At 46.6% G+C, this 26,844-nt stretch overlaps 2 protein-coding genes across 4 annotated transcripts in view; one reads left to right on the top strand and one right to left on the bottom strand.

The window, feature by feature from the left end:
- PPP2R2D (protein phosphatase 2 regulatory subunit Bdelta) overlaps positions 1-7,999 on the top strand; it is a 29,586-nt gene extending 21,587 nt beyond the window's left edge. For both annotated transcript variants that reach the window (XM_063338033.1, XM_063338034.1), the window contains 5 exons: positions 722-899; positions 1,767-1,931; positions 3,379-3,548; positions 3,635-3,726; positions 5,808-7,999. In XM_063338033.1, the coding sequence (XP_063194103.1) occupies positions 722-899; positions 1,767-1,931; positions 3,379-3,548; positions 3,635-3,726; positions 5,808-6,087 (885 nt within the window). In that variant the 3' untranslated portion in view covers positions 6,088-7,999. The remainder of the gene's footprint in view (positions 1-721; positions 900-1,766; positions 1,932-3,378; positions 3,549-3,634; positions 3,727-5,807) is intronic.
- Positions 8,000-14,282: 6,283 nt separating this feature from the next.
- BNIP3 (BCL2 interacting protein 3) lies at positions 14,283-24,974 on the bottom strand. 2 transcript variants are annotated; one of them, XM_063337851.1, is made up of 7 exons: positions 24,817-24,974; positions 21,785-21,968; positions 20,600-20,684; positions 17,112-17,218; positions 16,862-17,011; positions 15,162-15,255; positions 14,283-14,857 (listed from the first exon to the last, which is right to left on the bottom strand). In XM_063337851.1, exons 1-6 carry the CDS (start codon positions 24,851-24,853, stop codon positions 15,204-15,206), a joined length of 615 nt encoding a protein of 204 aa, XP_063193921.1. In that variant the 5' UTR covers positions 24,854-24,974; the 3' UTR covers positions 14,283-14,857; positions 15,162-15,203. The 2 variants fall into 2 exon arrangements, with proteins under 2 accessions (XP_063193921.1, XP_063193920.1); XM_063337850.1 differs by having other exon boundaries at positions 14,283-15,255.
- Between the last annotated feature and the right edge of the window lie 1,870 nt (positions 24,975-26,844).

The raw sequence follows: 26,844 nt of genomic DNA, 5'->3' as shown, positions 1-26,844 counted from the left end.
TTACAGTTTGATGTAAACAGACTGTGAGATACAAACATGGTGAAAGCAATTACAGAGCTCTTGGATTAATTTGTTTCTTGTTCCAGGAAGAGAGATTATCTTGGACACTGTCATAATTTTTTTTTTGGTTGGCTGGTGTAGGTTAGTGTTCTGTTGAACTGTGTGTACTGGAACAGCGCAGGACGTCCTTGGGCAACCTTAAAACTATTCACTCGCTGCTCAGTGAGGAGCTGGAGGGAAGCTTAGTCCACTTCACCCCGACAAACCCTATCACCCTTTAGATCAGGTAGTTGGGGAAATAGGGCATCATGTATTCCAAAAATCGTACTGACCGTTCAGTGAACACATCAGGGATTTTCTTTGCAAACTGCTCTTAGCAATTTCACAAGCACCCCTCTAAGACATGGGGGGCATTTTTAAGCACTTGTTTCAAATGAACAGAATCTTTGAATATTGTTAGAGCAACACGCCATTCTCCTGCTGGGTGAGGTACGAAGCTGCTGTATTTGACAGGTAACTTCTGCACAAGTCAGTGGCTGAGGTTTTGTGTTGGTAGTATGGCAAGTCAACATTCATAGGTTATTTTATTACTTGCTCAGAGGATTTGAAAAGTATTTAGTCACTAACTGAAAACAGAAATCTGTGGTGTGCAGTTCACTAATATCTTCTGAATTAGAAATCCGGTTTATGCCAAAACTGACTGTTCTTTTTCATGTTTCAGGTGCCAATATTGAAACCCATGGACCTAATGGTAGAAGCAAGTCCCAGAAGGATATTTGCAAATGCACATACTTATCACATAAACTCTATTTCAGTAAATAGCGATCATGAAACATACCTTTCTGCAGATGACCTAAGAATTAACCTATGGCATTTAGAAATCACAGATAGAAGTTTTAGTATCCTTTTTTTGTTCTCTATGAACACGGGGGCACATCTAAGTTGTGTATGTTTGAGAATCACTTTAATGTTACCAATCAGAGTAGGTGTTTGAATCTAGGGATTAGAAGATAGGATTTTAAAATCTGGAGGTTTAATACAGTGAAAGCAGGCCTTAAGATGCTCTCATTCTTTCTTGAGTGCAAGCATTCTTCCCATGGAAAACTGCCAGTAGAAATATCATAGATAGTTTGGGAGAAAATGAGCAATTTTGGGAGCATCCTGTATTTGTGGAGTTCATTTGACTTAAGAGTTGAAAGATTTGACAAGTAGATTCTTCGTTACTGTAGATACTTCTTTCCAAAGTTTAAGGTCTCTTAACGGATTAAGTGACACTTCTCCTAAAGAAAACAAATTTTAACTTTTCCATGACAAATGATATCAACTGCAGAAACAATTTAAAAATCTTTTTTGCAAGCATGTGTATCCAAAACTAATAGTGTGTCCTACAATGACAAATCTGCAGAAAATAAAAGTAAAATAATGCAGTAAAATAAAAGTTGCCAAAATACTGGGGTCATACGCAAGTTTTTCTAAAACTTTAGGTAAATAGATGAAGTATATTCAGTGTTCAATAGGAAGTGTTAAGAAGGAGGCTCGAGAGGAGTCTGAAACTATCTCCTGCATCTGCTAAAGTTAATTTGTAAAACCTAGATGATTTATTTTTCAAATCTACCCAGGTCACTTTAATTTGTGTAGATTTCACATAGTGGAAATTAAGATCTTGCCCTGTTTTTCTACGTGGTATTTTTAACATTTTTAAATAATTACCTGCTAGAAGTGATTTGAGTGTGAAATGTTACGTGCCTTTACAAAACCCTTCGCAGATATTGTAGATATAAAGCCTGCTAACATGGAGGAGCTGACGGAGGTGATTACTGCTGCCGAGTTCCACCCTCACCACTGTAACGTCTTTGTCTACAGTAGTAGCAAAGGAACTATTCGACTCTGTGACATGCGCTCCTCGGCCCTCTGTGACAGGCATTCAAAATGTAAGTTAGGCTGCATCTTTGGTCAGTGGGTTTCTTACTTTGTTTTCATGCAAGATAGAGTGTATAGGCTTATAAATAAACGTACCAAGTTCTGCTTCTTGGTAAAGAGCATACAAGGTAAGGGGTGGTAGTTTTGTAGAATGGAACATTTTAATTGTCTTGTTCTAGGCCATCAACAAGCAGAAGTGTAGCATGAGACAATTGACGATCTGACTCTGCTCCTGTTTACCCATTTATGCATCATAAAGTGATGGGAACAAGTGCTTTTGGCACCAGTGAGACCTGTCTTCTGTCCAGACTCAGTCTTGGTGCTTCTCAAAGGTATCTGCTTATCAAATGCCAGTTCAGGGCAGTTTATTCACCTTTGTGCATTAGAAACTGGGCTGATGCTGCCAGAATCCATTTACCGTGTGACCATTTGCAGCTCCTCGCATAGAATTAATTCTTAAGAATATGCACTGCGTTTGAAGCGAATTTTCAGGGTGAAGGGTGAACGCTCTGTAGTCTGCTGAGCCACCTAAAGTTATGTAGGTGAGGAGAGCTTTGCTGTTGAAGCCGTAAGGATAACTGCCTGCGCCTTGCACGCGGCCTTCTGTTTCTTGTTCACTACTGTCATAGCTGTGGTTTGTTAGCATTACTAGTCCTGTGGGGTGAGCTACCATACTGATGTTTGCAGGTAAGCTTTCTATAGCACAGATAAGGTTTTCTTATTGGTGGAAGGAATTTGTGCAATGGGATATGTAGAACGCTAGGCCACTTCATTTGCTTGACTTAGCGTTGCATTAAATTACTTAGAAGCACTTTAATTTTTTAACTGCTTGTCACTGAATAACATCCTGTTAAAAAGGATCTATTCAAAAGTGAAATACATAGTTCTGGGTAGCTTGTGTCATAAAACATTGACTCCAAGATTAACTCTTCGATTTAAATAGTGTATTTCTTTATCTGCTTTCGAAAAGCATACCAATTGCGTTTCAAGTGTAGATACTAATACTTCATTTCGGTAGGTTGTGTCGTACAACTCTTGTTCAGATCTAGAGAAAAGTACATTGTACAGTAGTCTCAAAATGCATGGGTCATGCATTAAGATACTGTGTTTGGGATGCTGGTGTTTTCGTCTGCTGCTGTTGACCATGATTTGTAGATCAGGTATAATCCATGTGCTGGGTTTTATCTTTTTTCCTCTCTCATTCATCTCTAAGACCTGTGAATTGTAGTTTGCTGGTGCTGTGCTCCAGTCGCGAATGTTGGAGATAAGCATCTAGCAATCTGATGACTAAGAGCATAACGTTGTTTAAAAAGAGCTTATTTTTTTAAAAGCATTTAACAGCAACTTTCTTTAAAAAGAAACTAGCATATTGATTTAAAATTTTCCAAGTATGGAAAAATGTTCGAAGCTGTAAAACTTGGTATCGGTTTAATTTGTAATCGTGTCTTCTGTCTACAGTTTTTGAAGAACCTGAAGATCCTAGCAGCAGATCATTTTTTTCAGAAATAATATCATCGATATCTGATGTAAAATTCAGTCACAGTGGTCGATACATGATGACAAGAGACTACCTTTCTGTTAAAGTGTGGGATCTCAATATGGAAAACAGGCCTGTAGAGACATATCAAGTATGGTGGTCAAGTTTTCTTAAATATCCCTTCTTTTCCCTTTTCTTTTTCCTTATATCTAATACCAATTTAAATGTTCCAAAAAGGTGCATGAGTATCTTCGAAGCAAGCTTTGTTCCCTTTACGAAAACGACTGCATCTTTGACAAGTTTGAATGCTGCTGGAATGGTTCGGATAGGTAAGGTGGGGGGTCCGTTTTGTTTCAGCTAAGCAGTACTTAACTTTAAGAATGCAATTCGTTACATTTCAGTCAACTGGGTGGTTTTTGGCGTTTTTTTGTTGGTTTTTTGTTTATTGTGTTTCATGGGTTTTTTTGTGAAAAGACTTAATTCTTCAATCCTCCACCCTCCAGTTGCAGAAGCGGAATAAACTTTTGTGTGTCAATTTGCTTCTAATATAAACTATTGTTGAAGTGTTATATAGTCAAGACTGGCCATTCCAAGCCATGAAAATGTGATTTAGTTTCATCCTTACAGTGTATACAAGAGCATGCATTCGGTGTCTTGCAAATTGACTCTTCTTCACATACTTTCTGTAGGCTAAAGAAGATAAAACTCTGTTAGATAATAACTTGTATTTCTTGCTAGCAGTGGAAATACATGTCTTGCCTGCAAGTTGTGGAAGTATTACAACGGTCTAGCAAAGCCGCTGATTACTACCTATATTGGCTACCTGATAAAATGCTTTCAGAACCCACAAATAAGACTGTGGCGGATCTGGATCATATCTGGATTGCCTTGGGGATTCTTACTTTTTTGATAGAAGGTCTGTATCAGTTCTGATTTGATGGTAACAGGATCAGCCTGTGAAACAAGCTTTGGCCAGTATCTATCAAATATTGCAGAACAAAAGATCCACCACATAGTTTAGATGGGGTCGGTGATCAGGGAAGTCACGCCTGGTAAGCTGTGCACAGGAGTCAGCGAAGAAAACCTGCCTACCTTGGTGTTGCAGCCATAGCTGAGATTGCATGGCACGTAGCAGCACATGCAGGGACTCGTTTCTTAAGTAAACAGTATTAAAGCAAACTGGTTACTCTAAATACCAGGTTGCAAGTGGCTTTTAGTTATCGAGGGGAGAAATATACTGTATCGGTCAGTTTACAAAAAAAAAAAAACCACCACTAGCAGTATTTACAACATCTAACATAAAACGTGTAAAGAAGCGGTGTACGTTTTTCACTAAGCTAAAATGCAAAGAAGCTGACCCTTATTTCTACGTTTCTTTCAAGTAACTCCAGACAATCTTTCTTGGAGGGGTAAAAAAAAAAAAAAACAGTGAAAGCAAAGTCACCTCATTTTAACATAAGAACATAAGTTGTCGTGGAAGTGGTGATGCTCACCTCTCTTTGAAAAAGAAAAAAATACTTCACTCGGAGCATTTGCTCGTACAAGCTGAGTGGCATAGGTTGTGGTAATAGTATCTCATTCTCCTCCTAGTCAGTAATTTTTAATGCCTTGAGGACAATGTGTGTCGGCAAATAAGATGAGAAGGGTGAGGTGGTTGTGATTTTAATCCGTGAAACTTCTGGGAAACTGCTTTTCCAGTTTCATCTGGTAGAGAGAAGTGTTCAATACAGAAAACAATGAACTTGGCCTCAAGTTCAAGCGTGTGTTTTTCAGAGCTACAAACAAGCTGGTCATTGGAAGTTAGATATATGACAGCATTTTCAGGTGCAGATTTTTTTCTGCCATGTTCAAAAGCAAATTTGATACTGTACAGAAACTCTGAATTGTTTCTGCAGGGCCATATCAGACGTTGACATAAGGGGTTTCTTTTGCTGATTCAAGACAATTTTTTGTAATTAATCCATTGGCGTGCTCATGGTCAACACGTGCACAGTGCCAAGGAAGGCACTTTCGTTTCTGATAGTCCACTGAAATTAGGTGCTTTACAGGGGCTTTGCTTCCACCGTGACTTTTGCTGCTGTGGGATATAAAGGGATAGAGTAGCAATGCGAAACCCCCCGTTTGCTCACATTAAGATGAATAAAGCGTAAGAGCGCTGCTGAGTGCTGCTGGCAGGAGAGGCGGGGGACCAGGGGAAGACCTGGGAGAGAATGCGGTGGAATGGAAGCAGTGGTAAAGTCCAAAAATGGAATTGAGCGAAGGTATACCTCAGAGAGGAAAAGAGCGTAGTGCCACATACTGGCCGTGACCTTGGTCTGACGGTCACCTTGTGTGTGAGGGAGAGAAGATGGGGGCTGGATGCTATTTCTGGAAACCTAGTAAGATTTGCCTTTCTTCTGCTTTTAAACAGTGCCATCATGACTGGATCTTACAACAATTTCTTTAGAATGTTTGACCGAAACACGCGACGGGATATCACTCTAGAAGCGTCCAGGGAGAGCAGCAAACCTCGTGCCATCTTAAAGCCGCGTAAAGTGTGTACAGGTGGTAAAAGAAAGAAGGATGAAATAAGCGTTGACAGTCTGGACTTCAACAAGAAGATTCTTCATACAGCATGGCATCCCATGGAGAACATCATTGCTGTAGCTGCCACCAATAATTTGTATATATTCCAGGACAAAATTAACTAAAGATGACTTACTTGAGGACAGAGTCGTCGTCTTGCATAGTTAAGCTCAGTTGTTTATCTGTAAAAGAGAAGGCCTTGTTGTCCTACCAGTGAAGAACATTGATGCACTTACTTCCCTTTAGATAAAGGAGAGGATCTGGCCTGGGTGTTGAGTTCGTGGTGTGGTTCTGCCTTCGGTGGGGGTCGGGAGTGTCCGTCACAATTTTCTGGGAGAGGCCCTCGAGAGGCAGAACTGATGGACAGTGCTCAATAAGGCCAATACTCAAAACAAATGTATTTATTTAAGTCTGAGCCTTCCTTTCCAGTTTATAGACCAAAAAATTTAACACCCGAGAAGAAAAATTGTCATAAAAATGTAATTTCTATCTCTCGCGCTCTTTCTCTGCTGTAATATTTGGGCCTTTCAAACCATATATTGTGCTTAATGCCTGTAAACATTCCTCCTCTGGCCTGTATCTAGGCTTAGGTGTTTTTACCTTTGAGCACTTAGGTAGGTCTTGAGTTGGGTTCGTAGACAGGTTTCCATGAATATTTACTCACCAACTGTATCTATAACCACACCTTCTGGTGTAAACCACTTAATAAAATAACAAGCTATAAAAAGTGTTTTTAAATCTGAAGGTATGTATTCAGTCTTTTTATTTTTTTATTGCATGTACTGAGATTGTGCGAGATAATTCTGATGGGCAGATTTTAAAATGTTTGCCCCGAACACTGATTTTTTTGGCAGACTAATACAAGCATTTTTATGTAGTATTTCAAAGTCTAAATTTAGACTTTCCATGAAATTGTCATTTAGTTTAAGTTGCACTGGTTTTCTTGTAAACTGCTCTCTGTGTCCCAAGTAGGCGACTGAGAAGGTTAGCGTAACGACATCCACAGCCTTAATAGGAAGTGACCACCTTGCCCAGACGGGAAAACAAAACGTTTAACAAACTCTCTTCTTTGAAGATAAAAATTCAGTTTGTCTGATGCCTCTCGACGTTAGATAGAGACATACCTTACGTGCATTATGGTTTTTAACCTTTTTAGCATTTGGCATGAAGATATAGTTTATTTTAAATACTTGGCATAATATATTGTATTTCTCATTGTGGTTGAAGCCAGCAGAAGCCCCAGAGCTGCCCGGGTTATGCCAAGCAGCAGCGCGGCTCCGTTCGCTGGACCGCCGTCTGGCTCTAGCACCGAGATGTCGGAAAACACTGAGGCCACGAGCTGGCCTAAACTGCGGTGGTTGTAACTCTGTTCTTGATACCTTTTTTTGGTTTTTTGTTTGGTTTTTTTTTTTTTTTTTAAGCCTTAGGTACTTTTGGTTGGTTTGTTTTGCCTTTTTTTTTTTTTTTTCCTTCTTCAAAGAGGCCTAAAACGCATCAACCTTCTCTCACCCCAGCCCGGCCTGGGTGAGAAAGTGTTCCTGAAGCGGTTGCAGCACGTTTAGTAGCACCGAGTAGCTAGAGACTGCACTCTATGAAATGTGCCTGCAAACTAGGAATTCCTGCTGAAAAACGAGATCCCTCAGTTTTCCCAGAGGAAACCCAAAGCGTGGTTTACACTCCGTTCTCTCCACGGAAGGTGTGTATGATTCCCGAATCCGACCTGCGTATGCAAGAGCAAAATGTCTCCGTTACCCTCCCGATTCATGTCCGTAGAGTGCCACTCTTGTTCACAGTAAGCTAGTAAGTACAACTAACTCCGAGGTTCTACAAATAAAGTTTAAATTAAAAAAAAATCTTATACTGTATATTGGTTGTGACACTATTTGAAAATCTTGAAATGCGGAACTTCTGGGTCACTAAAGCATTAGATTTGACCTTGTTCCTAAAATACCTAATAGAGCTGATACGATGGGATTGTACATACTTGTTCGATTATTTTGACCAAAAAGTTTAATAAATTTTAAATGTTTACCTGGACTTGCTCTGTGTATTTTGAAAACTTTTTCTTCCATTTGTGAGATAATTGGCCGGATGAGCCAACCCGAAGATTGTTTGTATTTCCATTTTAAATGGTTAGTTTTTGAACGGTCGTACCTCTGACTCGAAAGCTCTCTGTTCCTAGTCAGTGAATATAGTAGTGCTGTCTATTTTTGATCTATTTTTTCAGCAAATGTAAGTGGAATATGAGTACAAAGAAAAAGGATATGATGAAATCTTCTATTATATAAAACATGATCTGCTTGTACCACTTTCAATTAAATAGTTTTTGATGATTCATGAAACTTTCATCATTTCATTTTATCTAAAACCAGATTTTATGGGCAATTTGGTAAAATTATTATTCTTTCAGATATTTGCCTGAAACCACCCCTGCCTCCCGTGCTGGGTGGCAGAGCCTGGCAGGGAAGGGCTGGCGCCGGCGGTGCGGAGCGTCGGGGCGGTCGGGGTCTTGCGCTGGAGAGACGGCACTTGGCTTTAACGGGCGAAAAATCCCGAGAGGCGCCTTGCGGCAGGTGGTGAGAAACGCGGGGAGCGGAGACGCGCTGGGCGGAGATGGTCCCGACGGAGGCGGCCTCGGGCCTCGGTGGGGTTTGAGGAAACGAGTGGAAGAGCAGCACGTTGTCTGTGCTGGAAATGAAGAGGTAAGATTTTTGAGACTTGTTTCAAACATTGGCGGTTTTGGTAGGGTGGGTCCCCAACGCCCAGGTGGCCGGGGCTGAGGTGAACTCTGCGGATCCGAGACTCTAAACCCGAGAGTTTTCTGCGTAACTCTCTCTTCACAGACCCGTGCCCGGGGTTTAAGTTGTCCGCGTAGTTGTTCTTCAGTGAGCAGAAGGTCAGCGTGGGTGGTAACTCCTCACCGGTGCTGGGAGAAGGTGAACCACCCTCGAAGGGCCGCTGCTGCTCTCGGGGATGGGTTTGGAAATGGCAGGAATGGGATTTCGGATGAAAGCGAATTGCATTGTCGCTTTACACTGAGAGAATCGGGACTCCTCATGGAAATGACAAGCGGCTCTAGAAAAAACAGGCCGGAAAGGTGAAGTGAGAGCTGGGGGGGTGTATCACTACAGCCCGGGGGCTCTGCTGGGGGTCGGCGCTGACACACAGCGGTGTCCGAGAAGCAGGACCTGGGATCGGTGTCTGAGGATCGGCTCCTGTCCCTGCGCTGGTGGCCATGCTGCTCCAGACACCGACCTGCGGTGGTGGGTGCTGCGCAGGGCTCCCCACAGCTGCCTGAAAGGGGGGTATCGCTGGGGGGGTCGGGCTCTTCTCCCAAGGAACAGGCCATGGGACAAGAGGAAACGGCCTCGAGTTGTGCCAGGGGAGGTTTAGGATGGGTATTGGGAAAACTTTCTTCGTGGAAAGGGTTGTCAAGCGTTGGAAGAGGCTGCCCAGGGCAGTGGTGGAGTCGCCATCCCTGGGGGGATTTAACAGCCAGGCAGACGTGGGGCTGAGGGACGTGGGTCAGTGGTGGCTTTGGCAGTGTTGGGTTGATGGTTGGACTCGATGATCTTAAAGGTCTCCTCCAACCGTAACGGTTTTGTAGCTCTATGAGGGACAGCCGGAACACATTTGACAGCCTGGTGAAATAAATTGTGCTTCCGAAGAGTTGAGACGCTTCATTTGTACTTCTGATTTCCCGGGGAAGGCTTTTCACCAAAGGTCCTTGTTTCGCAGCCTGCCCGAAGGCCATCGCTAGGGACGAGGTCACCCTCCAGGCTCCCTGGCAGTGTGCGAGGGCTGTCCCGTGCGCCTGCCTGCCCTGGCCTGGAGCAGCGGAAGGGAGGGGAGCAGGATTTTCCTATGCCCGTGATTCCCCCGGTGCCAGGTTCGCACCGGAGGGACGGGGGGGCCGGGCGTCGCTCTGGATGTTCTTCAGCTGGAGATAAAAGCTGGGGTTTTGTTGTGCGGTTCGTGGTGTCCATTTGAATTGGCAGAAAGGGCCCCGTGCTCGGGGGGTTGGGTGAGAGGGGCCAGCCTGGCTCTTCTCTGCCCCGAGCGATGGCGACCTGCAGAGCAAACGCGTGCGGCTCTCCCTCGGTGCTGGGCGGGACGTGGACGCGCAGGTGGCTGCAGCCATCGCTGGGTGCCCCATCTAATGCACTTCTGTCGTAAAGGTCTTTTTCTGCCTTACACCACACTTCATCCAAACTCTGGTGGTGCTCACCAGCCGTTGGGAAGAAGCTACGTTAAGCCGCGAGGATGAATTTCCCGGGCACGTTTGAGCAGACGAACGTCTGTGTCTGGCTGAGCTTCCACCAGGGATGGGGCTGAAGGTCCCTGTGGTGGGGGCGCGGCGGGAGGAGGTGGCTCTTGCGCGGTGGAGCTCCCCTGGGCTCTCAAAGTTTAGACTTGGAGAACGAATAATCAAGAGTTAGGAAACGATCAGAATCCCCCGTGCCCCAGGGCCGTCAGCTTGGCCTCTGGCTCCGCTGGGCGCTGCTGAGCGTTACCTCCCGCGGGTGCAGCGGGGGACGCTGCGACGCGGGGCTTTGAGCCCAGGCAGAGGAAGGGCTTCAAGGCTGCCATGAGCCGGTTGCTGCTCTGGAGCAAGAACAGGCCTCTGCTGCGCGAGAGCCTTCGGTGACAGCCCGGGACGCCTGGGTCCGTGACGGTTCTCTCCTGGTTCCTTTCAGTATGTGGCGATGGCTTTAATAGCTCTCCCTGACAGCATTTCTCGCGCGAAAGCCCACGAGCCCGCAGTGCGCTGCTGGCCTGGGCCCGCTGAGCCTCAAAGCCCTGAAACAGCGGGACCAGCTCGGCTCCGAGCCGGGCCGGCCGCCCCCTCCAGCCAGGGCTGGGGGACCATTCACCTTCCCCACCTCTGTCTTGGTGACCTGTGCCGGCCCCCCTTCCCCTTTCCTGGCCCAGGTGGCCACGGTCGTCACCAGCTGTGGTGACATCAACCCGGGCAGCCGCAGGTGGCTCCAGCTCAGCACATCGGACGCAGCCCAGCTCAGGGGCTGCCCTTGGCGCTGGGGCTGATGGAGCTTCTCGGCCTCTTAAAGCCCTGGTGAACGAGTCCCGAAGCCCCGTGCTCCGGCCTGGGAGCGCTCAGTCCCTGTGTCCTGCCCCGGCGCCTTCCCAGCAGCCGGCTCCTGCTGATGGTGGTGCCCGAGGAGCGTTGCTGTGCGCAGCCCCGGCACCGTGTCCCCCCCCGTGCCCGCGCCTGGTGCCCTCCCAGCTGTCCTTTGGGCCGCGTCTGCCCAGGGAGGGTGACCCCGATGGAGGGGACCCTGCCCAGCCCCCGGGGTGGGGGAGCAGCGCCCTCGGCCGGGGCTGGCAGCGCAGCAAAGGAGAGAGTTCTAATGAGCTGTACCCGCTCTTGTCTCTCTAAAGAAATAAAGCTCCCTGGACTGGAAGCATGCTGCTGTGCTTAAAATCCTACTTATTTGTGCCAGGACCATTTTTCTTTTTTTTTTTTTTCTTTTTTCTTTTTTTTTTTTTTTTTTTTTTAAAGAAAATGAGTGGTTGCAAAATTGCCTGAATTTTCCATTTCCCCCGGTGTTAAGTGAGGACCAAATGGCTTAAAGCCTCCAGCGCAGATTTTGTCAATGGCTAGCATGTCAAGGCAGTTGTGGACCTTTTCTTTAGTATTTCTCTTTCTTCTGGAGCGATTGTGCGCTGGGTCCGTGGCTTTCCGGAAGCCTGTGCGCTTTAAAGCTGCTTTAAAAAATTGGCAGCTGTGAAACGCGTATGGGGCAGCGGTTGCAGAAATCCGTGTGAAAACGCGGAGGTAAAAGGGCAACGTTTGACCGTAGAAACCTGATACAGCTCTGTAAGAACTCCCGGACCCATAACTGGATAATGACGTCAAGTATTTTGCTAGTTTAATGGCACTGTGACGACTAGTTGGTTTTGGGCTGCTTTTTCAATAAGCTTTGCTGCTTTCAATCATGTTAAGAATAATTATTACGTGTACAGCCGTCCGGCTTGGAGCAGGGCAGCTGAAGAAGCTGCTGCCATAAACACAAACCTCGGATACAGAAGTTGCCCGTCCGGGATTTCCTTTTTGCTGTTTCTCACCTTGTTTTTTCTGAAATGGGTGTTTGTCACCTCGGGCCTGTCGTGGAAAGGTGGGGGAGAGGGGGCTGAGTATGAGGGTTTCTGAAGGATGCTCCCGAAGCTGGGGGTAAGGGCAGCGGCGCTGGCTCCGAGCACTGGCAGAGCTCGATGCTGCGATGCCCGGGGGCAGCGCTGGCGTCCCCCATGTCCCCCTCGCTGCCACCGCTGTGGTGAAACACCGGCTCCCAGCCCCGAGTGTCGACAAAACAGCTGTTTCTTACCTCCAGCTCCCTGGAATCCCTGCACACGGACAAACCGTTTCTGCTCGGTGGCCTCAGGAAAACCAGCGCGTGCCCAAAAAGCTGTTCAAGCTCTATTCATCCACGGCAAGGGCAAGGACGGCCGAGGGGATCCTCAGAGATAATTATGCATGTAATTCTAATTAAAATCGATGTAAATTAAGACTGAAATGTGTAACTACCTCTAAAATCCTTATTCATTGTGCCTAATCTGGAAAATAAGTTGACGTCTGCGCAAGTTTGTGGAACGAGAGACTGAGAGGCCTTTCCTGCCGCCCGCCTTCTCCTGCTCCCCTCCACACCGTCGGATCTCGCTCCGCTTGGACCACGATGGTTCCATGAGGGTTCCGAGCGAGCCGGGGCTTTCCGGGCTGTGACGGCCTGCAGGCAGGGCCCCGCGCTGGGAAGGCTGGTGCCCGTGTAACACCCGCGGTACCCCCGGGGCGGTGCAGCTGAAGGAATAGTAATTTTTTTTAAAAAAATGGACCCTGTAACATAAACGGCTTCTCACTTCCACTCACAGCAGTGATGGAAATCAGAACTGGTTTCTCAGCAGCTGTGACAGGTAACAGACAGGCCTCTTGTCAAGCTGCTGGTGATGGTAAATATGCAAATAGTGTGGTTTAACTACATAGAGCACTTTTTTGATTGTACTACTCTGATGTTTCATGGGACTCTGTGACGTTTCATGGGATGTGCCAGGCTGACACGGCTGTTGATGGCGGCAGGATGGCGTTGGGACGCTGCGCTCCGGCGGCTGCTGCTCCCACCTCTGCGTTCCGCAGCAGGGCTCCGGCCCCGGCGTGAAGAGCTCCGGCTCCCGCGGGAACGTTAAACGTCTGCTCTGCACAGCCACGAGGAGGTAACTGCGCTCCAGCCCCTGCAGCGTTTCCTCGCTTCTGGCTTCAAAAGAAGACAGGAGAAAAGAAGGAGGAGCTGAGGCAGTTCCTTTTTCCACCATGGATACCTTCATGCGGTTCGTTTCGCAGCGCGCACCAGCAGCGTTCCTCCTGTGTGATCCTCAGGTGCCTTCTCTGAGGTTTTCTGTGACTCTTTCTTAAAGTACCAGCTGCACTGGAGCAGGAACGCAGGGAAGGGCCAGCGCAGGGGGGCTGCTTCGCGCCCAGGGAGAAGAAGAAACGCCCAGCAGCGAAGGGGCAGCAGGGGACGCGCTCCCTGCGCCCCCCCTCGCCTGCTGCCACTGAAGGGGCGCTGGGCGAGAGGCGAGCTGCTGGGGGTTTAGCAGTGCTCACAAGGAATCTTTTATTTAAATTTGGATGCAATGGTATAAAAAATGTCTTGCTTTTTCAAAGGAGGAGCAGCAGCTGCTCTAACAGTCTCTCTGACACCAACGTGTTTAATGCTATTTTGGTGGAAACTGAGGTTCAGAACTGCGTCCAATGTCCCATATGGAAAATTATATATATAATATAAAATAATCCTATAAATCCATTTTTTATTGCACATATAGTAAAAAAAAAAACCAAAAAAACACAAAGAGATCCTGGTCCTCTTGTAATGGGTGTGCGATTAAGTTCACACAAGGGAGAACCTCCAGTGGCCGCAGCAGCCGGTGCCAGCGCTGGGCGCCGCAGGGCCCGGAGCCCCTGCCCTATGAAAAGGTACCGCGTCTTTACAGGATTCATTTCAAGCAGAGAAGAAAGAGTCAGCGCTGCTAAATAAGGGCAAAAAGAAAGTAGAAAGCAAACTTATGAAGTGATGATGGTACAAAGCGGAATGTGCATTTGCCACTTCCGTGAGCCTCCGTGCAGCGAGTGAGCGCCGCTGCCAGCTTTGCCCTGTTCGAGCTTAAGAACGAGCCCTGGAGTTGTTCTCTCCAGAAACTTCCCCCTTCTTTGTCAGCTACGCCAGTAACAGCCTGAGACTCCTCTTTGTCTTTAAAGAGCCTCGTCAGCTCCTTTCGACAGCTATTAAAGGAATGCGAAAACTCCAAATCCACAAGGAACATTTTTATTTAAATATACAAAACATGGTATTTTGGCAAACATTTATTTTTTTTCCTCATTAAATAAGATAAAATCACTGAATGAAAAGGCATTCCATCAGTAAAAACAAATAAGCAAGCAACCCTTTATTTAAATCTATACAAGGATGAGGCAAATATAAGATGCAAATTTATTATTTTACAGATAAAAAGACTGAGAAGCAATAGTCTGCGAGGAGACACTCGGGAAGGAATCTCTAATAATTAGGGAGTTAAATAAATGCCTTTGCAAAAGAAGCTATTTATTAGGCACCAAAGTCCGCATTTTAATTCAGGCTGTTGTGCATCACACTCTGAACTAGTGGAAAGGGACGGGGGTCCCACCCGCACGCTCCTTCCCGCTGACGGTGTCCCTTCACGTCACGCTCACACAAGAGGGAGCTCAGCAACTCCAAGGAAGGAAGGAGCTGCCTCCGGCCAGGCAAAAGCTTCTCTGAATTCCCGTCTATGATACGTAAGGCCACACGTCGTTTGGGGCTAATCCCTTTGTGTCATGATTACAGCAGCAGTGACGAATACTCACATCTATGAAGCGTACGGAAACAGCAGTTCAGATGAACACCTCGCCCCATCACAACGGCTATGTTAAAGCTAGGATTGTTGTTAAACATCAAGTTCTTTTAATTTTCCAAGATGCTTCACTACAAAGCAATATAACGGATGTTAATGCACCTGACACATGCTCTAAGAATTGATCCAGCAGACTAGGTATGATACACGGGCTTTAGTCTCTCCCTCCCCTCCCTGCTACCCCAGCACCACCACATTCGCGGAACAAGCACACACTGATCACGCAGCCAGCGCCAGCTGAGACCCTCCTGCCGTTCACCTCCGCTATTCCCTTTGCTTCGAACCGGGATTCCGGGCGCCTCTAAAAGGTGCTGCTGGACGCTGTGGTCGTCAGGCGCCGTCCGATGTAAACGCTGAGGAAGAAGAGCACACGGTCAGCGAGCGTCGCACTCTGCTCCACGGAACGCACAGCACGGGAGGAACGCGTCTCTCCTTGCCAGGTTACCAGGGCTGCCGTTGCCAGCGGGAGCAGCAGTGCCGCCGGAACCAAGCGGCTCCCCAAGGGACTGCTACCGCAGGCAGCTCTCAGGGCCCGGAACAGCCCCCCCACCTTCTAAGGCTGAGTTACTCCGGGGGAGCTCTTCAGGAATGCCGCAGTCGGAGAGAAGCCTGGGCTTAACGAGGCTCCAAGTCCCATGTTTCATTACCTTTCCCCTTCTGTTATCTGAAGTTTTTCCATATGCTAAATGCCTCTGAAGTCTGTCGCTATTTTACTGTCATCTTCATGTACTTCTTACCCTTTCTCTGGTCACGATCTCCCAGCTTGGCGTGCTCGCACAGCTGCCCTACGCTGCCTCCTCTGTTCAGGTACTTGTAGCTTAAAGAAAGGAGTATTTTGACGTGTAACTATTTTATTGATACTACATTAAGCACTTTCTGAAGATGTGACTTTGGTATTCACTCATTACGGAGCTGGAATGATGCAAGTCTGCAGCAGTGGTGGAGTGACCAGGAAGAAAGTAAGTACTTACATCGCCAAACTTGTCTTTATTTTGAAAGGAAAATTCCATTATGCTTTTGTTCTATCTTGTGCAGTTTCTCATTTCAACTTTGGAAGGACTTAGATTAGTTTCGTGTTACTTTTACAGTACCATGTGTCAGAGATCATGATTTTGTACAGGAAGACAACCTGTGCCTTCATCCACCCAAAATGACGCAGGCGGCAGGGACCACAGAGATTCGGGCTGTCCCTCCTGCTCTGTCCCGTCTCCTGCACCCCCTCGCTCCACTCCCGGAGCTGAGGTGAGGTTCAGATTGATGCACGGGAGCGAGCAGAGGAAGAGCAGGACCGGAGCTAAGGGCAGGTTCCTTGGAAAACAGGCGTCACCCCAGAACTTGTCACGTCTCCCCCAGGCCCCTGTGGCACAGCGTGCTCCGAAGGGAGAGCAGCCCCATTCCCGGATTCTGGGCTGCTACCAAGGAATGTGCCGTGCTTCGGCACAGGCCAACTCTGACCCTGCCCTGAAGGAATTTAAGCTCTTCCCTTTAGTCTGTGTCCTGCAGCTGCCTCTAAAGCAGGGCCATATACCCATAAATCGTCTAAAGAAACCCCATTCCTGTCTGCTGTCCCTCCCAGGTGTGAGGGGAATTTCAAAATACATTAAATAGTATTTTTTTCCTTTGCAATTAGTTGTGAGATTAAATTCCTGTCTCTAATAGAACAGAGTATTTCATGTGTATAATTACCGTTCATATAAACACACACTCCTAATTTCACTGTCCCTTAATTATTTTGAAGAATTCTTAACTAGCAAGAAAAGCAGAAACGGCAAACTTGATAAATTCAGCAATACCACAAGACGACAAGCAGAAAGCACTTCCTGAGTAAGCATCCGTCCCATTCTGTGGGGACAGCCTTTAGCCAGAGAGGGAATCAGGGGTCAGAATTAGGCCTTAGAGAAAACAGGTGAAGAAATCTACTACTTTTTTTTTTTTTTTTTTTTTTAAATTGAAACTTACCCTAGTCCAATGGCAAGCAAATGAGAAAGTAGCAGAGAGGGAAGAAAAACCTTCAAAAATTCCGCTGAGAATATCCCCCCTTTCTTCATTACACTGGTGTTTCTCATGCTGAGAGTAGCCGTGCGCCTGGGATGTTTGAAGAGGAATTCCCTGGTTTTGAGGAAGAAAACGCAGTCAGAGCATTACCACATGTTGTTTAGACTCAAAGTAAAAGCTGCACCGACGTTCACCCGTAACACAGAGCACTCACTTGGGTGGGATGTTCTCCGGCCTGCTGGACCAATCCCATATCCAATCCGCATTCTTCTTCAGCAGCCGCTCTACTTCTTTCCTCCTTTCAAGAAAGTCTTCTTCAGACTAAAACAAAGAGCCGGTGTCAAACGGGACTCAGGGCTCGGACAGGCACGAAGTCAGTACTGCCAAACAAAGCCCCTGCGCTGCGTCTAGGACCGTTCCTATCTCCAGGTCCCACATCTGACTGACACTGGGCAGGAGAAACCTTGTGCCTGCGTGCAAAACTGGACCGTGTCACACTTGTCTGAAAACCTGTCGAGCCAAACCAATTCCAGCCTCGTAAAGCTTTTGGAGCTGGGAATCCAGGTGAAGCCAGGCCGGGTCTATCTGCACACCTCTGAGCACAAACACCCCCCAAACAAACAGTGGCTTCGTTTAAGTGAATTACAGCAGAAAGGCTAACTAAGAGTACCGTTTCTTACTTAATGCATGTGCGTTAGGTGGAGCCAAGGTCTTGTGATAAAAATAGTATCTGATCATAGAATTAAAATAGCTATATACGCGCACGCTTAAGAACGGAAATAAAGTTGTCCAAGCAACTTTAGTTCTGATCATTTTCCAACTCTTGATTATTTGTTCTCAAAGTCTAAATGATGATCTTTAAGCATATAAAGGGTTTTCTGGAAATACAAAATAAAAATAATTCGTTTCCAGTAATGTATTTAGCTAACCCCAAGGCAGTAATTCATTCAGGCAGATTCCTGGAGGAGTTGTAGAGATGATGGGGAGAGTTTCAGAGAGAGGAAGAGGCGACGGGACCAAGCACACTTCGTGTCACTTGGAGAACTGATTAAATCTATGTACTATTGATAGAGCTGTATCATTTAGAAACTGTATGAAGTTGAAACTCCACGAGATTAAACACTGTGCAAACAGTGAACACACAGACTTTGTTTTAAAAAGTTCGTAACACGGGGTAGAAAAAGATAATCCATGAACAAATACAGGCAGCCGAGGAAATGGGGAGAGCCCGAGACGACAAACCCCCACGCACACTCGGCTACAGACGGTAAACAACAGTAACTGAAAGGAGGAGGTGATGGAAGAAATCAGTTTTTGAAGTAAAATGCAAGGGTCCCGAGTTCTTACTAGAGTTAAAGCAATAACGTTGCACATTGGAGCACAAGGAACTGGTAGTGCTGGTAACTTTTGACAGTTTATCATACCCTGCGACTTCTTTTCATGCAGAGGCTCCAAGTGAATATAATCTTGATCTCTAATTGCTAACCGCTAACCTTGTAAGAATTAGTCACAGGCATGCAATATATTTCAAACTGATGAGAAAATAGTATCTCTTTGTATGTAAACAGTGCAGAGAGAACGATTTACCCAAGACAATACAGCAAGTCTCTGGAAAAGCAGAGAAATTTACTTCAGTACTTTTAATACTTCACTCCTCAAAATGTTTTATAAGTAAATTTTTTCATATTAAAACTAGTATTAAGTCTTCACTGTAATTAGGTATTTTAGCCTATCATTATGCAATAGGATATATATTGATAAAACATGGCTAATATAGAGCATCCTTTTTCCCCTCACTCTTTTCTCAAATGTATTTACTCATCGACTTTGCAAGTATGTAAACAAAGGTACAAAATGAAATTAGAAATAACGGTGAGTTTTTCACAGCAGCAGGTAGAAATGTTAAGTACTAGTTGTTAAAATTAAGTGGAATCCTAAAGCTATGACAGTGCTTTGAAAATGTCAAGTTCAAGTGAAATTCTTAGAAATCCTTGCTGCTGTCAAATTCACTTTTTAAATTCAGAACGCAGTGGTGGTAATGCATTTAAATAAAATTTCATTGTGAGGGATGAATGAGATGTACCCAGTTGACAGTCAAAGGGAGAAGAGGAAACTTCTGCGTGGTAAGTTGTCCACAGAACATTAACATTTCCTGTACATTTTAATGCAAAATCTGATTGTCTCACAAACGGTTACATCACACTCGACCTATTGAGTAGGGCAGAACAATGCCCACTTCACAGGGCCAAAGAAGCCACCATAGAGAACACCTCTTGGGATCACCAGAAGCTGGAGACTTAGCAAGGTGCTGACTCCAGCTCACTTGAATTCTAGACCAGCAGTTATCTCCTGCGTTATGTTTTTTCCTAAAAGCTACCCATGGGATTTGAAGGTTGGCCTTTTCAGCTTGTGGCTGGAAAGAGGCATTTGAGAATGCAGCCATTTTAAAAGACAACAGATTAGGGCACTTAAATCCTTCTGAAAAATCTCAGGTTACAGATTAAAAAAAATAAATAAATCCATGCAAGTCAGACAGATACAAATACACAAAGCTTGATTCTGCAAAGATTTATCTAAATTACAAAGTAATTTAAGTCTCTACATTAGCAGCTTTGCCTCTTAGTTCCTAATCACAGAATGGTTTGGGTTGGAAGGGGCCTTAAAGATCACTCAGTTCCAACCCCCTGCCCTGGGCAGGGACACCTCCCACTAGATCAGGTTGCTCAGAGCCCCGTCCAGCCTGGCCTTAAAAACTTCCAGGGATGGGGCTTCCACCACCTCTCTGGGCAACCTGTTCCAGTGTCTCACCACCCTCATGGTGAAGGACTTCTTCCTAACGTCCAGTCTGAATCGACCCATCTCTAGTTTTAATCCATTCCCTCTAGTCCTACCATTACCCGACATCCTAAAAAGTCCCTCCCCAGCTTTCTTGGAGGCCCCCTTAAGATACTGGTAGGCCACTGTAAGGTCTCCTCGGAGCCTTCTTTTCTCCAGATGGAACAACCCCAACTCTCTCAGTCTGTCCTCATAGGAGAGGTGCTCCAGCCCTTTGATCATCCTCGTGGCCCTTCTCTGGACACGCTCCAGCACGTCCATATCTCTCTTGTAGTAGGGGCTCCAGCACTGGGCGCAGTGCTCCAGGTGGGGTCTCACGAGAGTGGAGTAGAAGGGGAGAATCACCTCCCTCGACCTGCTGGCCACGCTTCTCCTGATGCAGCCCAGGATACGATTGGGTTTCTGGGCTGCTAGTGCACACTGACGGCTCATGTGGAGCCTCTCGTCCACCAGCACCCCCAAGTCCTTTTCTTCAGGGCTGCTCTCAAGCCAGTTGCTGCCCAGCCTGTATCGGTGCTTGGGATTGCCCCGACCCAGATGGAGGACCTTGCACTTGGTCTTGTTGAACTTCATGAGGTTGGCACGGGCCCACCTCTCCAGCCTGTCGAGGTCCCTCTGGATGGCATCCCTTCCCTCCAGCGTGTCAGCCACCCCACACAGCTTGGTGTCGTCAGCAAACTTGCTGAGGGTGCACTCTATGCCACTGTCCATGTCGCTGACGAAGATGTTAAACAAGACTGGTCCCAGTACTGATCCTTCAGGGACTCCAGGATGGAGTCTAATGCTAATGCTAAAACTAATGCTAGTTTTCAAACAGTAAGAGTAAGAAATTATTTCTCCCAAAGCAAGATGAGATTTTTTTTTTACCTGAAAGCTATTCTTTTCTCCACTGCTGTGACTCTCTATTTCCAAAGCTCTGTGACTGTCCTGAGGCGTCTGGGAACGAGGAGGGCTTGATAAAAAGAGAAGTGCAAGTAAGAAAGAACTCATTAAGTTTTTTTATGACATTGTTTATGGTATGAACTAACAGCTAGTCAGTGAAGCTTGTATGCACAGTTCTCCCTAAGAGCTACAGTGCCTTGACCATAATTTAAGACATTAACCTGTCAATGGGTAACATAATCCTGCCATCATATTCAATTAATCTTTGATTTTCTAACAATCTGCTAAGAAGCTTGCTGCACAGACCTGTTTTTCAGGAGTGCAGAGATGCCTGTGGGGCTGTATGATTTGGCCTGTGTTACTCACTAAGTAACAATGGGCAGCAAACGATGACTAAAAGCGGGATTTGGTCTGAAGACAAACTAGCCAGGTAAGACTAGGAAGTTCTGCATCCTGTTAAACTTTAGGCTGCAGACTTCACAGCGCATCAAAACCAAATGAATGAATAATGCTGACTGACAACTTGCATCAGATGTAAGTTGTTTCGTTGTGTTTTACTCCTAGAAATCTGTTATGTTTTGTAAGCTAGATATAGGACAATTCTTTAGCAATTACTTAAGAACTTGTAACTGATGTACCACATTACAAAACACACATTCCTTTTCATCACCTTTCTCTGGCATTCCTGTTCCAGGCAGCAGTGTCAGTAGCACTACATGCTCTTAAGCGTCACGCTGACATTGCCTGCACAAGGACTGAGCCTTTGGAATGACAGCCACACACAGCTCCAGAGTGCTTTATTTACCAAAACAAGGCTGCTGCCTGCACACAAGCAGCACCCCTGTGGGAAGTTCAGCAGCTGCTGCTGGACTTCTCAGGATACACCAAATCCCTAAGATGGCATCGTCATGAGATGTGAGAAGCCTTCTAGAGTCCTCTCACCTGTAAGTTCTTTCTCGCTTCAGGACAGGCTTCTACGTAGAAGTACTTGGGCACCACTCTTTTACGTATGAAATTTTCACCTCTCTTCCTCTCTGCACATGTGTACGCGCATGTGTATATACACACATGTACGTAAGCATTTCTATATTTGTCTTTGCCTCTTAGACATAAAAATGGCTTTGTATAATCGCAATCTTTACTTTGCTTACAATAAAATACTCTGTTTACCTGTCACAATGTGAACTTTCCCTTGAACTGCTTCTTCCAGATTCGTGTTGAGCATCAAGGAGTATTTTCTCCATGTCACCATTGTGAATGGAAATAGACGCTGGTACTTGCTCCTGGCTGGTTGAAGTGGCAGCGCTTCCACTGCCATTTCCATTACTGCTGAAGTGGAGCTCTACCCAGGAACCTGCTTGGCATAATTGAAAACAGAACCAGAATAAACCAAGTGGTTTTGCGTAAAGGCATGTAAAATATGAGCCTGCTGATCCTCCCCAGTGTGACATTACAGTATGACATGCAAAGTACTAGCATTGACATCTCGGCTAATAAACATGATGGAATGCCAAAATGCGTGGGCGCTTTTGTTAGCGAGCTGGAAAGTCTCACAGAACTGAGAAGAAGCTGGTCAGTACATTGTGTCTCTTTCTGCAGATTAAGATCTTAGGGATATGTTTAATTTTTATTGTTCAACATAGGTGGTAGCCAAATAAAATAATCTCAAGGTCTTTCTCTGCCAAAGTTTATTTATTCATTTATTGAAAATATTTTAGGCTCAAGAATCCAGTAACTGTGTTTTGTTTAGCCTTTTTTCAGTAAGCGTTTTTAGGTGTTGCTGTTAAGCAATAGAGGATATGTGGCAACAACTAGATCATGTGTTTGCTACTCGCAGTATATTTAACACAGCCAGTCACATGTTGCTTTGTTTTTTTAAGAGTGTGCTGAATAACAACTCTCTTCTGAGCTAGGAGTAACCAATGCACAAAAGCGTACGTATCTGCTGTCTCATTTATAAATCAGCTCAAGGGACAGATAATATTTGAATGATATAAACGTCAGTGGAATTTACCTACGTAACACGTTTATATGCGTAAACAACAGCAGAAGTAGCCAGCTGTGTTGTGCCCATCCTAGAGCAGTTTACAGGAACTCTAGCAGTAAGTACAAGGAGAAAGCGGGCAGGTGAGACCCCCTGAGTTCTGGTGAGCACAGCAGAAAGGACACCTAAGGCCTAAGGAAAGGGAGAGACACCGACAGCGGTGCCTGGCCCATTCTGCTCTAGAGGAAGAGAGGCTGTGGCAGAGCTCAGGCAGTAAGCCACATTCAGAACAGCAGAAGGGATAAGGGAGCAGTTTTAAAAGTACGCAGAAGGGGATAAGCCAATGCAGAGATCTAATGTGAAATAGAAACACTGGATGAAGAAAGATATTCTGGTTGCAAAGAGAATGAAGGTTCATCAATGAAATGAAAACAGCAAAAAGCTGAACTGCTTAATCTGCATTAAACTCTCTCTTCTAAAAAGCCAGATGACCACAAAATCTTTTGAATTGAAACATACTGGGTTACTGAGTTTTGAGGAAACATTTTTTTCCAGACAGCCTCTTTTACTTCACAACTGTTTTGTTGTTTTGGTTTGTTTGTGGGTTTTTTCCCCTCCACATGACCGTAGGTGGTATGTGTCTGGGTATGTGTTTATACCCAGACAAACTTTTCCCTACTCTTTCCCTCCAAGTTAATGAAAGCCCAAGTTGTTACCAAAGAACGATCATAACCACTGAAGTTGAAATTAAGACTGTGTCGAACCGGAGCTCTGGTTCCAGCTACCTTGCGAGCATGAGCCAGCTCCCAGCTCCTCAGCACGTCCCACCTCAGCTTCTGCTCCTCTGCTTTCAGAAGCAGAACAACTCCCGCTGGGTGGGCTGCACGACAGGCATTTGTATACACGGTCAGAAGCTATTTTCTCCCGTAGAGATGCATGCTCTTTGAGCCACACTCACACTTCAACAATCATCCGCGCCACGGCCAAACATAACTGCTTCACACAGCAAACTAACGCTACCTACTGAAATCTTACTGGATACAGCACAGTGAACGTACGATAAAACAGGGAGAACATTAAGACGGAAGGATCACACTATATACATTTTACACATTTCCTTTTTTTCTTCTAGACACTCTTGCAAGTGAGGCTGTGCTAGTGCTCTAGGAATGTGTTGTTATATTATCATTTAAAGATAAAAGATCCTGTATTTTTATGAAGTTGGAAATATAAACAGGTAAGAGCACATCTAACATGGCAATGCAAGCTGAACAGACAGAGTCAGGAGGAAGGATTTTTGAAGAGAATGACCTTATGTGATGTTCCAGACCAGGATACGTACTGTAGGAGTACTGATGAGCATTAAAAATGATACTCAATTAGCTCTGGAAATCTTATTTTCTTAACATATGGCTTTCAAAACTGGAAACAAAAAAGCAAAATTCCACAGAAGAATGAGAATGTCTCCTTAAATTTCTAAAATCACGTGTAAATCACATAATATGTCATTGCACACAGATCTTTCACTTCTGACTTTTGCTAAAGTCATGAACATGCGATTGACCCTGATCGCTCCTCAAAGGCAAATCCCAAACGGTCCGTAGAGGGTTTATCCTGACGAGGATTTATATTCACCACAGTGCACAGATCTCATGAGGATTCATATTAATCTAGCCGCACTTGGCAGTTCAGCTACACAACCGAGATATTACCGCTTTTTAAATCTGGCCCGTTCTTCCACACAAACCTTAATTTCTCAGCCTTATTAGGAAGCTCTGCAGACGGTTTAGCGAGCGATGACTGCCAGGCTGCGGTACGGCCACAGGCTGACGAGGGGAAACCCGGCCCACACAGGGCAGAGGTACCGGGGGTGCGGCACACCAGGCCTCACCCGCCCCCTTCGGCTCGGCCCGGGCCCGACAGCCGAGCGTCCCCCGGGCCCGCCGCTGCCGAGGGACCCAGGGCCGAGCATCGCGCCCCGCGGGGCTGCTCCTGCCGCCCCGCCGCTTCGCCCACCTCAAAGCGCCCGGGAGGAGGCCGAGGCCGGGGCCGGGCCGTGAGGTGAAACCCGACCGCCGCGAAGCGCCCGACAGAGGCACCGCCCGGCCCGCAGCCAGGCCCGGGGCGGCGGCGGGCCGACCGACCGCCTCAGCGCCGCGCAGGCCGGCGGCACCGCCCGCAGGCCCGGTCTCCCCTGGAAGCGACCGCCGGCCCTTACCCTGCAAGTTCTCCTCCTGCGGGCTGAGCCGCGACATGGCGCGGCCTCCGCTCCCCTGCGCCGCGGCGGAGCCACACGCCGGACACCGATCGCTGCGACCGCAGCAAGACACGCACTGCCCGCCACCGCCCCCCTCCTGCGCCACCAGCCGCCGTGACGTCAGCGGCCGCCCCGCTCGCATTGGCCGCCGCCGCGGGGCGGGGGGCGGCGGGGCGGGGTCAGGCGGGTCGCGCGCTCCCTCACGCGCCCGCGGTCCGTCACGGTCCCTCACGCTCCCGCAGGCTCCCTGGTGTTCCTCACACTCCCTCGCGGTCCCTCATGCTCCTTCATGATCTTTTACGCTCCCTCATCATCTCTCATGCTCCCCTAGGCTCCCTCATGGGCCTTCATGCTCCCTCACACTCCCTCGCAGTCCCTCATACTCCCTCATGCCGCCATGACATCAGGAGCCATTGGGGAAGGTTAGCTGCGGATCGGAGGATCCCCCAAGCCTCTAGGAGCAACTGGAGACGTCCTGTGCTGGCCTCAAGAGCCCGAGCTGAAGAACGGGGGGGGTAACTTCCTCAGAGAATTCCTCATCTTCACGCTCCGTACCCACTCAGCGCTGTACAGGGCCTGTACGCTGCACACCCACCCGTGTCCCGCAGCATGCTTCCTGCTTATCTTTGGTAACTAAATACAGCACTTCTTACATAAAGTTACACAGAGCAAACAGAAAACTGTACTTGGATTTCAAGGGAAACCGTATCTGATTGCAAAACCAGAAGTGCTGGCCTCTGAACCAGCCTCTGATAGCTCTCAAACTAATGGCACAGGGCCTTGAAATAGGTAATAATGAATTCCTCCTCTTTTTTAATGTTGGCTAGGGCTGTGATGCCATCCGAGCAGACAGCGAGGGCTCTCCACATAGAAAACCACTTAGTAAAGACTAATTTTGCCATTGGAAACCAGATACTGATTCACTGCTGGTAATTTATGAAGACACGTACATAAAGTTTTATTTTATTTAGCTACAGGATGGGTAAAGTGTTGTTTACTTAATTAGAGGATGCAGCCATTTTCTTTAGGTTGTAATTGTTCTCATTTGTGCCTTTCTGCAGTAGGCAATCATGAAATCCAAGTAAAATGTATGTTCTGGTAAATTTTGGTAAGTTACAGTAATAGCAAGGAGTATCAACCTACAACCTTCCCAGAAAAACAAGGTCAGGATTTCATTAATATATGCATTATACTCAGTACAGCCAATGGATTATTGGGCAAAGTAGAGTAACGGTTTGGTCAACGAAGGCATTTTCAGGGTCAGTTCTCCAGCTTTTAGTCCACCCTTAGCACACCATTTTTCCACGCTTCAGTCTTAGGCCTCCTGGGGCTAACATAGAGCTTTAAGTAGGACCTTTTCTGTACTTCTCCCTTCGCAGAACGCCAGGGCTCTCCGGGTCAGTCCCAGACCATGTGCCACAGCCACAGGGAAGGGTGGCCTGCCCTGGCAGCCACACAGCTGGGCACAGCTGGAGGGCCGCTGTCCTGCCACGCTCCTCCCAGGCAGGCAGGAGCAGTGAGAGGTGGGAGAGGGCATGCACACAGCCCCTTCAGACATCAGCCTTTCCAAGCATGCCAATGCCTAAAGTCTCTTCTGTTATGCCTGACCACAGGAAATCTGCTGAGAAATTGGTATTTAATTTGCATGACTAAAAATCAGTTTTGTTCCGCAAAGGAACTTAGGGCAAATTTGTCCGCAGAAAAAAATACAATTTTTAATTGAATAACTGTTCATAAAAGCAAGTTCCTTATGTTTTTGTGTTTATTTATTATGTCTTCATGTACTAGGGCGGATAGATGTGCACAGACACGGCTCAAAGCTGGAGGCTGCCCGGGGTTCGGTGCTCGTCCTGTAGCTCTCTGCTGCTCTCTGCTGTCCAGCAATCCTCCTTTGCACCCTAGTCGGAAAAGCAAATGCAGGCAGCCTTGAACACAGAAAAGAGCAAGTTCATCATCCCAGGAACGTGTTAGTCTTCTCCATGTGAACAC

The sequence above is a fragment of the Chroicocephalus ridibundus genome, chromosome 6, assembly GCF_963924245.1.
Source record: "Chroicocephalus ridibundus chromosome 6, bChrRid1.1, whole genome shotgun sequence".
Classification (NCBI taxonomy): domain Eukaryota; kingdom Metazoa; phylum Chordata; class Aves; order Charadriiformes; family Laridae; genus Chroicocephalus; species Chroicocephalus ridibundus.
The sequence above is the reverse complement of the archived record's forward strand: the minus strand, read 5'-3'. Positions and strand labels throughout refer to the sequence as shown.

Coding starts and splice junctions, on each gene's coding strand:
- BNIP3 (XM_063337850.1), bottom strand. CDS start 24,853: ATGTCGCGGCTCAGCCCGCAGGAGGAGAACTTGCAGG. Junction 20,685..21,784: donor GAAAGTTCACATTGTGACAG/GTAAACAGAGTA, acceptor CTTTTTATCAAG/CCCTCCTCGTTCCCAGACGC. Junction 15,256..16,861: donor TTGCTTGCCATTGGACTAGG/GTAAGTTTCAAT, acceptor CTTCTTCCTCAG/CGTTTACATCGGACGGCGCC.